We start from the raw sequence: 15,954 nt of genomic DNA, 5'->3' as shown, positions 1-15,954 counted from the left end.
ACTAAGAGTACTTTATTACCATCTCTGTCACTCCTACGGCATTCACCTTAATATCGCTCCTCTAAATGCTCCTAGGGAAATTGAGTCAATTGTTGAGAATGGAAACTGCCGTATATACTGGAACTTTATATTCTCGACAATTGTTTCTGTTGCTCACTCGAGGCCTGACATGGTTCTTCTTGACTTCGAAAAGCGAACCATGTTCGTTATCGAATTTTCGGCACCAGCGTTGGACCCTGGGAGTTTTGATACTCGCAGAGGGATGAATCGACTCAATGACGAGCTGCTAGAGTGCTACGATACATGGTGACGCGTATTACATCTCTATACATTGTGAACATTTTGTTTTAACGAAGACTTCAGCCTGAAAAGTGATCATAAATACTTTAATTTAAAATGTCATTGTACAGGGCACATTATAATTCTCATAGCGTAAAAAATGTGCGTGCTGTCTTTTAAGCTTAAAACAATTTGGTTCTATCGATCAGCGCTCTTTCACAGAAATAGATTCTCGTTCGGAAATTGTACCCGAGTATACATGCCGTCACCAATCCTATCACAGCAATAAACCTAAAAAGAACCATTTTACTATTAATATAATATTATAAAAGAATTTCTGATCTATTATGACACGTTTTTGATTGTGACTAAATATGATTATGCAAAAAAAATCGAAAGAATATTTACATATTTAGTATATTTTCTCTGATACCTATTTTTCAGACTAAAAACGTTATAGATTATTTTAAAACTTTAGGTCTAGGTTCTTGAGCTCCCGTATTGAAATGGGTTGAAGAATAACCTGTGCCTTGTTTTGAATAATCAACTTTTTTTCACTGATTGGAGTTGCAAAATTTCAGAAAGAATCCAGTTCTACGAAAGTGCACAAGGAATTCATCAAATCGCCTTCGCCAAACCTCTCGATGTGGAGAGTTCCATGCGAAGACTCGTCTTCGCAAACACGGATAATCGAATGCAAATTATATCAGCGTCAAATAGTCCGCTCAATCCTCTGGACCTGTTAATTCCCTCTTCATTGATGGTTTCGTGCGAAATTATCCATTTATTCCTTCAATTAAGGCTTGTTTGACGAAACTTTGTATGATTTAGATTTATTTTTGCACTTCTGATACTAAAATATGCATGGTGTCATTCAGGAGCTTAGTAGCTATAGCTTTCTCAGTTCTGAATTTATATAATAAGTAATGTAAAAAAGGTGGAGGGTGATAATCTAAATGTATGAGTCAGTAGGGTGATTACGATAAGGGAAGAAAGGCCGAGGTTTAGCTCGTCCTGAGAACCCGTTCTATAAGGCATTATGTATGCTGGATTCAATTATTCGCTGATTATAATTATTCTCTTAATTGATCACTTTTTAAATCTTAACTCCAATAATAAAGTTGCAATTCGTGAAAGTATATTTGTACACTTTTTCTCATGATTTGTGTTTTCAGGCCTATAATCACATAAGAAATTATATTGAGAGGCCAGTATTTGCATTAAACTTTAAAATTTGCATTAAATTAGACTGGAAGCTTTGGATTCTTTTTTTCCCACTCTGTACTTAGTCAGAATTCTAATTTCAAGATCTGATAATAATATCATTAAATTGAATTGTATAGACTTTATTATCAGAAAAAATCTCATATTAACTGTGTTATTCTGTAGCAAGTGGAACGTTTCAGGCTTAAATTTCATTCATCACACCATTTTTTAGTCTGAAATGCTGTTTCCCTTTATTGTAGTCATTTTCCAACTAAATTATTATGAAAGTACATTTTTCGCCTTATAGTTTAATATTGTTTAAAAAATTTGAAGATCCTCTTTCTTTATAAACTTCGATATCAATGAAACCCACATAAATTGATTGCCGGTATTGTGTTCTTATCACGTAGCTAAGAAGGATCAGCAATTTTTTTCCCCAAAGTTATACATAAATTCTTGCAAAATTACATTTTATGCAGACCTAAATTTTCAATCTTCAGAAGCTTTATTAGATATTGAGGGGTCGTCAAGCAGTGTGTGTGTGTGTGTGTGTGTGTGTGTGTGTGTGTTTTGAGATTGGAAAGTTAAGTTTCGGTCATTTGGTCAATTTTTGTTAGAAAGGGTTACGTGTGTTCGAGTTCTACCACAGTTAATAAAAAATAGGGTTTTCGTAACCCTGCGTGTGTACACTGGGTCTTTTAGGAAACAGACGGATGTTTAAAGATCCAGTAAAAAATAGACAAAATGATCGACAATTAACTATGATATGTTGCACATTTATTCACATTATTCATGAACCCTTTAATATCTAGTAAATTGTTTACAAATGCTGAAGTTTATTAATAATCCTGTTAATCAAAAAACAACTAATTAAATATTTTAAAATACTAATTGTTTTTTGTTATTAACTATGTTGTAGGCAATAATGGCGTTTTTTGTGCTAGCATACATTCATATAGTGTTCTCACGAACACCGACAAATTGTTTAGAGCATGTAAAAGATGATTGGCCTCGAGATGGGATACTTAGAGTAGAGATTTTAAGAAATGGCGGAGATGATTACAGTATAGAGAAGAGTTATGCTAAGGAAGAGAAACTCCGACAAGATAAAGTAGAAGACTTAACTAATGTCCTTGGAATATTGACCAGAGATGGGTAAGTTGTGTGAAAAACCACAAATCACACCTAATTCATCAGTAGTTAATCATTAGGTCATCAACTTCAGGTCATGGGGCAGTTTTTATATAAATGTTAAATACCTTTGCGAACTACTATGGGTGTATTCACTATGGATGGGTTTATTTAAACTCACTGTGTAAACACTTTGCTTCATTACATGCATCAAAGAAATTTACTTCCTTACAGAGGATTTTTTATTTTTACTGTAAAAAACTTGCGCTCATTTCATGAAGTTGGTCTTTTTGTATATGGTACCGAAAATCTTATTTGTAGAATATCATAAATGCCATTAAAAGGTCAATAAATGTGTTTTGTTTCAACGAACCACTTTTTACGTTATGGTAGTGTCATATTTCCTATAATAAATCAGATTTTCTGATGTAAACACAATGTATTATTTATAATTTTTTTCAAATCCCTAATGATATATTTTATTAAAGGTCATCAAAGATTGTTCAATACACCATTCAATGCAACTTAAAGCCGCAAATATATAAATCATATAATTACTGTTATATCCCTAATATAAAAATCAGTCCTCATATAAACGAAATGAATAATTTTGTTTGAAAGTGTAAAAATATGGTATTTTTAAGTCATGGAAGGTCATGCCAGATTTTTCAGGAGATCAAACGATGCGTCTCGAAAACCCGAACCAATACATCATTTACAGTACTTTTGTATTCTCAATATTAAAAAACTTTATCTCATATAAACAAGATAAACAATATATTTCTTAAGTTTATAAATCAGTATTGCTATATCCTAAGAGGACATAAAGGTGCACCAATAGGCCATTCGACGCATCTTAAAGACGCAAACAAATACATCAAATTCACTTTTGCAGTATTCCTAATGTGAACAAAGTTTTTCTCATATAAACAGATGTACAGTATTGATCGGTGCCAGACGTGTGTAAAATGTCTGAAATGTTGATTAACAGGTTTAGACCACATACACTGCAAATGAAGAAAGTGAAAGAATAATAAACATCGGAAGTTTTAACTCCGGTTGAAAACTTTAACCAGAAATCATGTAGATTTCAAAATGCAAAAATTCCAGAACAGAATTGACAAAATGTTGTTCTATTAAACCTACAAGGTGCATCGATCCAAAAATTAAATTCGCAGCTTGACGAGCTTCTTGAAGTTGACAAGAAGTTATCAGAAGGATCCGCCTCGTTGATCCGTTCAATGCCCGTCCGTTTTAAGTACGCAGGTACTTTCATGACAATCCTTACGGTTTGCCCGTTCCGAAGAAAATCTCTTAGTAGTGAATTCTTTAAGAAAAGAGATTGTGTAAAATAACAAGATCAAAAATAAATTCTTGCCTTGTGTAGTCGGTGCTACGAACGTAGACGAAAGACCAGCTATTTATTTTTGAAACTCAAAACGAACATAAATTTCTGGTCTAGGAGTTGCAATTTGCATTTACAGAGGGAACGTATGAGAAACTAGTGGATTTAAACGCATCTCTGGTTTTTCCTGTTTAGAGCAGATCATAATTTTTCCTGAACAAAAGAAAATCCTTCTTTCTGAAAAGTGGGAGTGTAAAGTTTTCGTACGCGCGGCAGAGTGTGCACTTCACTGGACAAGAGTTGCTCGCAAGTTCAAGCAACTACCCATTACGGAAATAAAATTTGTACTGGCCCATTCGGGACGTATACGACAGCGACCATTCCAGGTATCCCCCTTGAATTCTTTCCGAGTCTTAGGAGGATAATTGAAGCTTAACGTATGTGGTAAGTTCTCTTGTATCGTTCCGATTTATACGAAACATTTACTGCAACTCTCGTACATTTAGGTGATGTCCTGTTGCCATGTTTGGCTGGATTAACACAGTTTTTTTTAATGTTTGTAGAGATGTGTTTACTTAGTGCTATGATTACGGACAAATCGTGAAAATCATTTATTCCGAAAACGGACTAAGCGCTATTCTAAAATCCTATATTATTTAGAGGAAGACGGATTAAAGTAAAAATGAACTTTCCTTCTAAAAGAATTATGAAACTGGACGAGTGGGTTACCCAAAAACCGCCATCGAAAATGCGTTGAACCAATAATGGATCAAATATGCAGGAATGCAACATCTCAACTGATAACAATTACGATGTCCTTGAAGAAAATCATATCGACGATAATGAGGAAAGTGCAGACGTTATTTAAGTTAAGCAGCGTGATGCTTTAAATAAAATACCACCTATAGTTGTATATAGTTATGTTCAAAATCACCAAGAAACTCTAAATAACATTAAAAAGACTTTAACCAAGGATATTGAAATACTAATAGAAAGAAATCGCATCATAGTCTATACTAAAGCTGACGAGGACTACAAACAAATGTTGGAAGAATTTAAAGGATCTGGAGTAGAATTCTACACCTATACACACTTATGAGAACTAAGAATAAACTCCGAGTCTTGACTGTAGAATGCAGTTCTGATACAATAATAAAGGATGTTATCAAACTACGAAGAATTTGCTACTGTGTGGTTAGATGGGAGAAATACAGAAGCGGTTCTCACGTAACTCAGTATTATAAATTTCAATACTTCGGCTATGTGGCAAACAATTGTTTTAAAAAACAAAAATGTGTCAAATGTGCTGGTGAACACACGTCAAAACAATGCAATAAAAACTCTAGTAATAAACTAAAATCTGAAAATGGTGGTAGTAATCATGCATCAAGTTATAAAAAATGCGAGATTTTGACTAAAGTAATCGCTAGTAGATCTAGGGACAAGATCCTGCAAAAAAAAAACACGAATCCTTCCAAAGCAATCAGCTGGGTGCGCCCAGGAAATCTACAAAAATGAACCTTTCCAGCCAAGTGGAATGAAGCATAACTCAAATTCGACACAGTATAGTGATGCAGTGAAATGAAATAAAACGAATCTGAAAAGTTAAATGATAGTCCTGACTTCTCATTTGGGGAATTACTGAAGGATTTACAACAATTCTTAGGAAATAAAAATGTAAGTAGAATCATTAGTATAGCAAAAACTACATAAAAAACATAAAAATTCTATAATGGAATGCAAATTCTATCAAATTTAAAAGCCATGAACTAAAAACTGTGATAAATGATTTGAAATTGGATATAATTGGTATTAGCCAAACTAGAATTGATCATAAGTTTAAAATTAAAGTTCCAAAATACTCAATTTATAGAACTGAAAGGAATAGTGCCGGGGGAGAAGTTGCTCTGTTAGTCACCAATCAAATTAAGAAAGCATAAAGAAATTAAATCACAGGGTGGCCACATGTCAGGGAAGTCAGGGAAATGTCTGGAGAAAAAAAGTTTGTCAGGGAAAAAAGAAATTGATATGTTTTTACAATATTTTGGAAGAAATTACCTAATATAAATATTTTTTCAGTGCACATTCTTTAAGAATGGAATTCGATTAATTTTTTGTATTTGTAGTTATTTATTTATTGGCAGTTTGGACACATGTCCTTTAGTTAAATTATCAGGTCAGACAACTCAGCGACGCAACAATCAACAGTACATTATGCAACAAGGGGCAAAACTTTATTCCACTCTCGCCCTTGGTCAACTTTTGGCCCTAAAAAAACGGGTCCGACGCATTTTTCTATATCTTTGTTCACGCCTGACCCCGAATCCTGGTGACCACTAGGTTAATCAGAATCTCCCGACAGGCCCAGGACAGCCCTTCAGTCAAATTATAGCAGAGGATCTCTTGGGGAATACCCCCAACCTAACCATACCTAACCGGGGTTTAGGTCTAGACGCCAGCCTGGTCATGAATTCCTTGGTAGAGAACATGACCTTGCAGACCAACATCTACAAAATTCCTGACTTCAACGGAAAACCTCCAACCTTGAAGCAATTTATCCAGGGTGAGTGCGACAGAGCTGTTTTTATAATAAGGACGAACAAGCCCATGTTTATCAAGGCGGTACTCTCAAAGTTAAAAAGCGTGGCTCGTGAGAGCGTTAGGGATAAAATATTTACAACGATAACTGAATTGATTGTCCACCTAAAAAAAGCGTTTTGCTCTTATGAGGCAATACCAAGGGTATTTTGAAGCTATTGCATACCTGCGGATGACTCAGCTTAAGTCGGTAAGTGATTACTACAATCGGATACAGGGTCTGCTCAGCGGAGCTCGAAAAACTCTAGAGTAAAAATATACAACTCGACCTGGGGAGAAAAGGCACGTGATCATGTATAGACAAAATTCTGCCGACAAAAATATAATGCTATGGCCTCATCCTTCCCTATCGCCAAAAAAGGTGAGGAAGCCGGCAGCTCTCGTACTCCTAGTCAATTTTCTAGACGAATAAACTCTGTGTGGAAAACATGAAAAGAAGGCGCAAAAAGAAAACCCAAAAAATGTTTTCGACACGACGAAGATACAGGCGCCGGCCGGAGTTTTCCCACATCCTACATACGCGCAAATTTTGCATTAATATTATAAAAACCTCAACCAGCTCATGACAGCACAACATTCATTCGCTGGGGCCTAATAAGGATTTAAACTGCAAACCGACTCCTGGGTGTGACGCGACCAAGAGTCAATCATCGATGGAGCGTCAAACTACTAGTTCGTATCCGGAGAACGATAGAATGTAGCGAGCAGGGAAACAAACAGAAGACTCCCATGTAGTAAACATTTTCTCTGCTGAATTTTTAAATAAAAATGCTTGTTTTCTTGTTGAGCCAGGTTCGGATCTAAATCTAGTGAAAACATGCGCTTTGGAATCACTCTTAAAATTCGACCTAAAACAAACAGTGCTACTTGCTGACATTACTAACTCCTGTAGTTTTCCATGCCGTAAGGAATATTTTCCCTTTAACTAGCGACGAAATTTTAGGGAGACCCAACCTGAGGTTGGATCAAGCACAAATGTACTTTTACCATAATATCCTGGTGATTAACTCAAGGCCAGACTCCCCCTCCTATTTATAGAGAACGAATCTCGGGAAGCTAAGGAAATCTATAGACCACAAATTGAACCCTTCTGAAGAACTCGGAAAATTGAAGCAAGAACTCGGCAGTATATAGCCATCGACGTGAAAAACTCGGGGTCTAGCCGAAAGTTACCTTCCTCGGTTAAACATTAAAAAGGGTCTATATGTCGGAGAAGCCGCAGTAACTGTTCAGGATGGGATGTGCTGTATAATGGCTATCAACATTACACCTGATGACATTGAATTAGAAATCCAAAATTCAAGAGGTTTTCCCTACGATGCTTACGAGTTTCTCGGCGATATCACGGACTCGCAATCTGACCACCAGGACCGTATGCAAGAAGCTAGAGAAACAAAAGCAGATGATGCCGACAAACAGCTAAAAAGTGAAATTATAAAAGAATAGAGGTCATTTGGACTGTCAGAGGATGTCAATGGGCATCAAGAATGCCCCATCTACAATTCAACGAGCGATGGATAACATCTTACTCGATCATTGCGATTTTGTGCGTAGGGAATTTATCCTGGCCTGCGACCATGAACCCGTACACTGGATGACACACAAAAATTTTGAACTCAAAATAAGCCTACTAAATTCTATCAAATGCACCATGTGGCGACATCTGCTAGTAGTTGACATCACTAACTAAAGGTAAAGTAGGTTAGTAAAGAGCGCCAAATGTCAGCATACTTTGGGCGGTCGCCCAAAGTAAACTCCAAAAATGCTGGGGGTCTTAATTACCCCGTGTGCCATCAGTGAACAAAATGTGATTTTTTTTTTCAAAAATTTTTGCTAGTTATTTTTGTGATTTTTGAGCATTTTCTTATGTAAGTTTATTATCTGAAGTGAAATAAAATTTTTTTATTCATCATTTCACAGGTACTTATTTTTTTAGATGATAGAAAGCCTAAGATGGCCTGCTGCTCATTTAGGCACCCAATGTGCCATAAGCACTGCGCAGGTATCTGCAGCGACTGTTCAGGCAAATCTTAAAATTGCTAGGATAACAACTTTTATTTGTGTTTCTTTTTACTCTTTTCTTTTATTTGTAACTATTTTGGTGCATTTGAATAAAAATAAATTAATTTGAATATTGAAGAATATGATGTTTGATTTTACAAAAATCCGAGGATTCATTTTGAAAAATAAATTCCTTTTTTGGAAGCATCAATATCACAGTATTTTTTCCCCCTAAAGTATAGTATTTCAAGCATGTATCCATAAATTTTCAGTTAAAATATTAAAAATTACGCGACTTTTGACTTTTTGAGTGAAAAGACTGACTTTTTCGTAGAAAAAATTAAATAGAAATGTCAAGATATTGTCGGGAAATCCGATCACCAGTCTCGAATACTCAGATTCCAGTGACTCAGAGAGATCTGGGGACCCGCTTGAGTCAGGGTCCCAGGCAGATTAAAAACAATCTGGCTAAAAAACGTAAGAGCATCGATATGAAGAAAATTTCTTCCGTGTGTTGTTCATTCACAATTAATTGAACAAATATCGAGCATTCCCACTTATGCCAGTAAAGGCCCCACCTTCTGATAGTGCGATGGACCCACTCACAACGTAAGATTACACATCACGTTTGAGAAATTGGGTATCAGTAAGAAATCCTCCTATCGGGACTCAAAACCCAGCAAAAAACCCGTTTGCATACTAAAACGATCTACATTTAGTGACACGGTTATCACAAAGACTGATGTCTGAATGAAACTCTCGGTACTCGAAAAACTATCCTAAAGGCAAAAAAAATCAAATTCAAGTCAGCTGCGATCAACGATTTTAATCACGGCAATCACGGATTCACATGGTCAAGAAGGAAACTACCCACTCCCTGAAAGAATAAAAATTCCGAATCCCAATGAACGTGGCATAGCTACACTAAAGACTCCTCAAAATAAGATGAAAGCTCGTCTTCGGAAAGTAAAAATTTGGATCCCCCAGTTTTTCGAAAGTCACATAATGTGCTCCTAGTTCTAGGACCCGCGAGCATACCCTGGAAATAAATTCCACCTCCAAAAAGTGCACCTGCTAATGCGCCCCCTCCACTTCCCTGGTTAAGTACATCCTAGCTTGAAAAGGATGTATACATAGACGGAGCCTGCACCTACAATAGAAGCGACCAATCTAAGACAGGAGTAGCAGTCTGGTTTGGACTAGATCACTCTTCGAATGTATCTCGTCTTATCAGAGGTCGGCCAACTAACCACGCAGCCGAACTGGAGGCAGCTATTGAAGCAGCATGAAAGGTTTAGGAGGCTGCAATCCGAAAATTAAGAATAAACACAGATTCAAAATTCGTCATTTCGTACATAGTGAGTAAACAAACTCAAGTGATGCAAGCCCAGTTGGAGGAGATTCACAAGTTGCCCAGCAGCAACAGGAAAAGAATAGCCTACCAGGAGATTCCACTTTACCAAAACATCATGAACTGGAAAGCCTTACGCGAGATGTTGCTGAATGGAAGCATGCCGAAAGGCTACCTGGGCTTTTGAGAGTAGTAGGCGCCAGCATTGACGATTACATCCGAGCCGTTATACGAATCCTACAAGTCATCCATGCGGCCCGCCAAGGTCATATGGATCTCTCACTCTTAACTTTGGAACAGGTGGAGCCAATATATCGTCACATCGAATACCATCAACCCAATGTCGCCGTTCCAATACCAGGATCAATGGTTCAGTATCCTTTTGGCTATCTCACTATTGGTACCTATCAGCTACCTAGTGTACGAGTTGCGCTCAGTAACCGTCTCGCAACCTATTTTGAGAAATGGCTCAGGAAGATTATACCTTCGCCGAGACTTCTGTCATCTGGCTGTGGGTCAATCCTAGCAAAGGCACATTTTGATGGACTATAAAGAAATAGAGTCATGCAAGGTACTTCCATATTACAGAATTTGTCACAGCAACTCACCTCTTAACTATAACGCAAAACACAAAAACTGCGAAAGTGTGCTCCTGCTGAATTTAGACATGAACACACTTAGAAGCTGTAACGTCCAAATTTCTTACAAGAATCAAGGCGAATGGACCAGAAGTTCTAATTGGACAGTCGAGCTGGTTCAGCTAGACGAAATTGGAATAGTATTGGATGCCAGCTCTGCACCCACGAAGGGATTTTTCCGGCGCAGTGGTCAGAACCGGAGAAACCGAAATTAGTTACGATCCTTCTGAAACGGTTCAGTATATCAAATTAATTTAATATTTATAACATCAATGCTAAAGGGGAAGAAACTGAAAATAAAGACGCCCCTGAATGACTGGCTAATGCTTGAGCGAAAGAGTTACATAGATTTCAAGTAACCGCTACGCGAAACAGGAACCGTTGCGTGCGCACCTCTCGACAAAGTGGGGATCTAAAACTCCGCGAGAACGGGACCACTATCATCCCTGGAGAACGCACGACAGTCAATCGACGTTAATCACTGTGAGGAGTCAGGTGTACTGCGTTCAGCTCTTTTGATCACCGAAATAGCGATAGATCTTCCATGAATTTTGTTAGCCGACGGATTTAAAGGAAAAACTGGATGAAATATCCTTTCAATTCAAAACCAACAAGAGAAAATATTCATTTGAATGAAACTTTTAAAGTGTTCGGAAAATCGGACACCTATGTACTTTTAGTGTTTCCCGCAACTCTGTTATGTGTCGGGACGTGATTGCATAGAGTGAAGCTAGAGCGCCAATTTACTCCTTCTTTTACCCATCTAATGAAAATTCAAGGGTGCTAGCCTTACTGCTGTATGGTGATTAGGATCTTGGTGATACTAACAGAGTTGTTCCCCACATATTGATTATCTGAGTCTCTAATAAAAACTTACGCTTGTTCGAAAAACTATCTATTAGATCTTTTACACATCCTTATGGGAATTCTTCTACTTAGAATTAGAAAAAAAAAGAGAGTCAGCTCCAAATAAATTGCGAAGGGATGATCAATCGGTTCTTTATAAGAGTGAGTATTGACACTAATTTTGGAAAGTAGTAAAATCTCCAAGAAACACTAAAATACTCCTTCTAAAAAGATGTTTGAGCACTAAGAGGTAGAGTTTACTCAAGCGTGATTTTCAAAAGAAAAATATTGTCGATCATTGGTAGGAAACCCGTAAGAAACTCCATTCGCAAATATTGCACCTCAATTTGCACGGAGTGGACGATTGTTGGTAAAATCAGTTTTCATTTAAAAGCACAGTCTTTCCTGGGGAAAGGGTTTTTAATAAGAGGAAATATAGATATAACGAAACACAACAAATTCAATTATCAACAGGAAATTCACGTGCAAATCTGTTCTCGCTTTTGTGAACCCATTTCTCTATTTAAAAGATAAACTTAAAAGAAAATCAACAGAAGAATGAGGACTTTTTAAATAAGAGCGATTGTAGATGCTGAGACCTGAGACAATTATGTGTCAAGAGGATTTGTGCTAGAGAATGATTTTAAGATTCAGGGATTTAGATTCGAAAAGAGTGAGCTTCAGTTTAATGTCAATTGGGAACCTCAAGTGGTAGACAATGTCTCTTTTTATATCGCAGTGTCTAATAGATTATTTCGGTTCCGGTTCATCATCCTACCAGAATTGGTGCCGATGTCCATTCTCGGTACCAACTTCCTAAACAGGGAAAATTAAATGTATGAGCGATCCAAAATCTCTCGATGTGAATTCGAAAGAAGTAGAGGCCGATACAATTAATCGATAAAACTAAGTTAAATTTATTAAAGAGAAAATTGTCTCTGGGGTTCAGTCGTTCAAGGATCATATTTAAGCGTGGCCCCAGTTCTAATATGTATGGTAGGCTACTATTTTCGATCATCAGTTGTTACGGGGCTGATAATTTTGGTCCGCTGTGGTGCCTTTCGAAAAATAGGACAGAAATAAAAATTCCAGTCTGGTTTCTTACGTGCAAATCATGTGCCACAGGAAAAAAGCACTTGATTCGGGATTCTTAAATAATAGTCAAATCTTATGTTCGAGTAGAGAATTAATTATACGTTTTTTGTGACACTATGATTGCACGATAGCACAAGCCATCATCACAATGTCGCTAATTCAGCACTTTATAATGATGGCAATGAAGAAAAAGGCGACCTCGAGTGAAGTGAAGAATTCCTTCACGATTTTAGAGGAATATTTCATAACAAACACTGAAAACCTGAATTGCGTCGCGAGGATTGACAATAGAATAAAGACTATGAGAAATATGTCTATAGAATAAGAGGATGCATGGAGAATTTTCAGGAATAATGTCGAACGGAAAAATTCCACGAGAGCCACCTTTTCTCTCTTCCTTTTTTTCCTTTTGCTATTTTTTGTTACATTTTCATAGGGCCGTGCACTATCTCTCTCTCCCAGGCATTATATAGATTCTATATAATATCCTTACAGTTGCAGAAACCCCTACCCCAATTGACTTCTATTATACCTACAACGTGCAGCTCTTGAAAAATTAAATTCTTGTCCCAACTAGGGCTCGCGAAACCCTGTCGAAGAGACGTTAAACTAGAGAGTCTCAGCCCCAAAAGAGAGTCCTTTCGGAACCCTGAGGGTTAAGTTTTCAATTCGGAACTTCCTCACAACATTTTTAATAAATTAGTGGAAGCCGCTTTGTTTGGCCTTATGTAGTCGGTGCCACGAATGAAGACGAAAGACCAGCTATTTATTTTATTATTGATACCAGCTATTTATTTTCGAAACTCAAAAAGAAAAGAAATTTCTAGTCTAGGAGTTGGAATTTGCATTTCCAGATTGAAGATATGACAAAACTAGTGAATTTTAATGCATCCCTGGTTTTTCCTGTTTAGAGCAGATCATAATTTTTCCTGTACAAAAGCAAATCTTTCTTAGCAAAAAGTAGGAGTTTAAAGGGGTCGTTCACGAGAAGGATCGTTCTTCGTGATTCCTGACCATTTTAAGAAGAGGGTCTCTTCCATTTGCAACTCTATGTCCTGTACACAGAATAATCCTGTTGCGAAGACATTCAAGACTCAGTATTCCACGACCCCCCTGACGGCGTGAGTTGTACAGTCGCGGAACGGAAGACTTAAGATGCATAGTTTTGTTCACGTGCATAACCTTTCTTGTCCCGATATCAAGGAATCTAAGATCGTTCTTCGTCCATGGAACTACTCCAAATGAATAGAGTAGTACCGGGACGGCAAGCATGTTCGTTGCAGATACTTTGTTCCTCGCCGACAGTTCGGAAGACCAAATCTGCCGGATGAGACGTTTGTATCTGCTTCGGAGAGTATCCTTTATAGATTTCACATCCTGAATGCGGCTCTGTGGTACGCCCAGGTATGTATAAGTCTCTCCAGCGCAAAGGTGACGTATAGCGCTTCTATCAACGAGCTCAGGATCTTCAGGGATGCCATTAAGTTTTCCTCGCTTCAAATAAACCTTGGCACATTTGTCTAAGCCAAATTCCATTCCAATTTCCTTAGTATATTGTTCGACAATACCTAGTGCTAGATGTAGTTGCTCTTGTTTTTAGCATAGATCTTAAGATCGTCCATGTAAAATACATGGTTGACCTTGTACTTTCGATCTGCAGGTTTGCCGCACAAGTACCCGTCGGAATGGCGAAGTGCTAGAGATAGTGGCAATAATGTAAGGCAAAAGAGCAGTGGGCTCATGGTGTCGCACTGAAAGACACCTCTCTGAAAGGTGACCTTGTTAGTTGTCACACGATTTTTTGCAGTTGAGATAGTAAATCTGGTTTTCCAAAGCGGCATCAATCTCTCTATGCACCTAACTATTTGCGGATGAACCTTTAAGATTTCCAAAAGACAGATGAAAAGTCTGTGGGAGGTCGAATCGAAAGCTTTTCGACAATCAATCCAGGCCATCGATAGGTCACGCTGGTAGAATGCTGCATCTGCCTGACACATCTATCGATGAGCAGGTTCTCCCGACATCCGGCTATGAATATCTTATAAAGTGTGTTTAGACAAGTTATTGGCCTGTAATTCTTCGGGTCAGCTAAGTTGCCCATTTTCGGCAGGAGTATTGTGCCCCCTTCCACTAACCACTCCGAAATCGGTTCTTCCGACTTCAAATATGAGGTGAAAATACGAGCCAAATGCTGATGGGTTGAAGAAAACATCTTTCACCAGAAGGTTTTGATACAATCTGGTCCCGGTTCAGAATAGTTCTTCATCCCTCTTAATACTTTTTTCACCTCCTCGGTAGTGATGGGTAGGCATTCTTCATCAGGTATTATGAGGGCAACACATAACTCCTTGAAGCTATTTATACTTTCTGAGTCTTCGTCTAGTATATGCTGCACTTCGTAGACTTCCCTCCAAAATACTTCGACCTCCTCTGGTTTGGGTGGGTGTTCGACAGTAACTGGAGGGTCTTGGAAGAGTCGAGATGAGTCAGAGAGACACTGTTGATTTTCTCTGACCCACCTCTCCCTCTGCTCTAGACTCCTCTTAGCGTCAGATAGAATCCGTATTCTCTCTACAATATGCTGCCTGATGGTCAGCAGCTTTGACTTGTTAAATGTGTGATAACGGGTCCGGAGTTTGCGCGCGAACTTTCGAACCTTGGCGGTAAAATTCCTGCCAGATGTGATGTAGTAAATCACACACTGAATGCGGGACGCGTACTGTCTTGCCCAGCATATCTTTATGGCAAGTTGATGCATTCGTCTTTTGGTCTTATGATTAACCGTTGGTTTTGTTTTACGGTTCGCATCGGCCAAAGCTCTCGCTACATTATATACACAATAATTGATAGCCCAGAGGAAAAATGTCCATGAAGCTCGTCCTCCATTTCAGCCAGATCTTTAGGCTTGAAAGAAACCTTGGTGTTAATATTTTTCGGGTCATAAAGCATCGCTCTTCCTCTATTGGATGCCTGCTCTGTTGCCGGCTTGTTCCAGCTGTGGTAGAGTAGGCGTCCCGCTTACATAGCCCCTTTTTCGGAGTAGTTCAGCATGGTTTCACAGACGTTGCTGCGAAAAGTGCGATAGCTCCGGGTGTTTCTCGTACCACAGAGCATGCAGCCGTGCCATGTAACCCCGTTCAGGGGCCACACTCGCATCGTAGCAGTCTAGCAAGTTGTGATTCAGTCGCACCGTCCACCCAAAGGTTGCGAGATCCCGCCGATTTATCGCATTGAATCCATTTTCATTGGCTTCCCCAGCTCCAGATTGGTCGGCATTGTTGGCCGACCCATTGTCGGGATCCCTGCGCGTTCTGTTGCTTTAAACCGCACTTACTACAACTATGTTTGGTGTTATCATTGTCGTTCCCACGAGAAGCTAGGGAAAGGGGTTCGTCCATCCTTGTAGAGCCCCGCATGCAAGGATAAGGCTGCGTACTCTGAGCGGTCGCCCGGTATCCCAGAGT

General features: G+C 38.4%; 1 protein-coding gene across 6 annotated transcripts in view; it reads left to right on the top strand.

The window, feature by feature from the left end:
• The window catches only part of LOC117183102 (membralin), a 429,991-nt gene that overhangs the window by 69,685 nt on the left and 344,352 nt on the right, over positions 1 to 15,954 (top strand). For all 6 annotated transcript variants that reach the window (XR_004468345.1, XM_033376274.1, XM_033376271.1 and 3 more), the window contains one exon: positions 2,405 to 2,640. Coding sequence is in view for 5 of the 6 variants with exons in the window: in XM_033376271.1 (XP_033232162.1) it covers positions 2,405 to 2,640 (236 nt within the window). In the remaining variant the exon portion in view is untranslated. The remainder of the gene's footprint in view (positions 1 to 2,404; positions 2,641 to 15,954) is intronic.

Source organism: Belonocnema kinseyi, chromosome 2, assembly GCF_010883055.1.
Source record: "Belonocnema kinseyi isolate 2016_QV_RU_SX_M_011 chromosome 2, B_treatae_v1, whole genome shotgun sequence".
NCBI lineage: Eukaryota > Metazoa > Arthropoda > Insecta > Hymenoptera > Cynipidae > Belonocnema > Belonocnema kinseyi.
The sequence above is the reverse complement of the archived record's forward strand: the minus strand, read 5'-3'. Positions and strand labels throughout refer to the sequence as shown.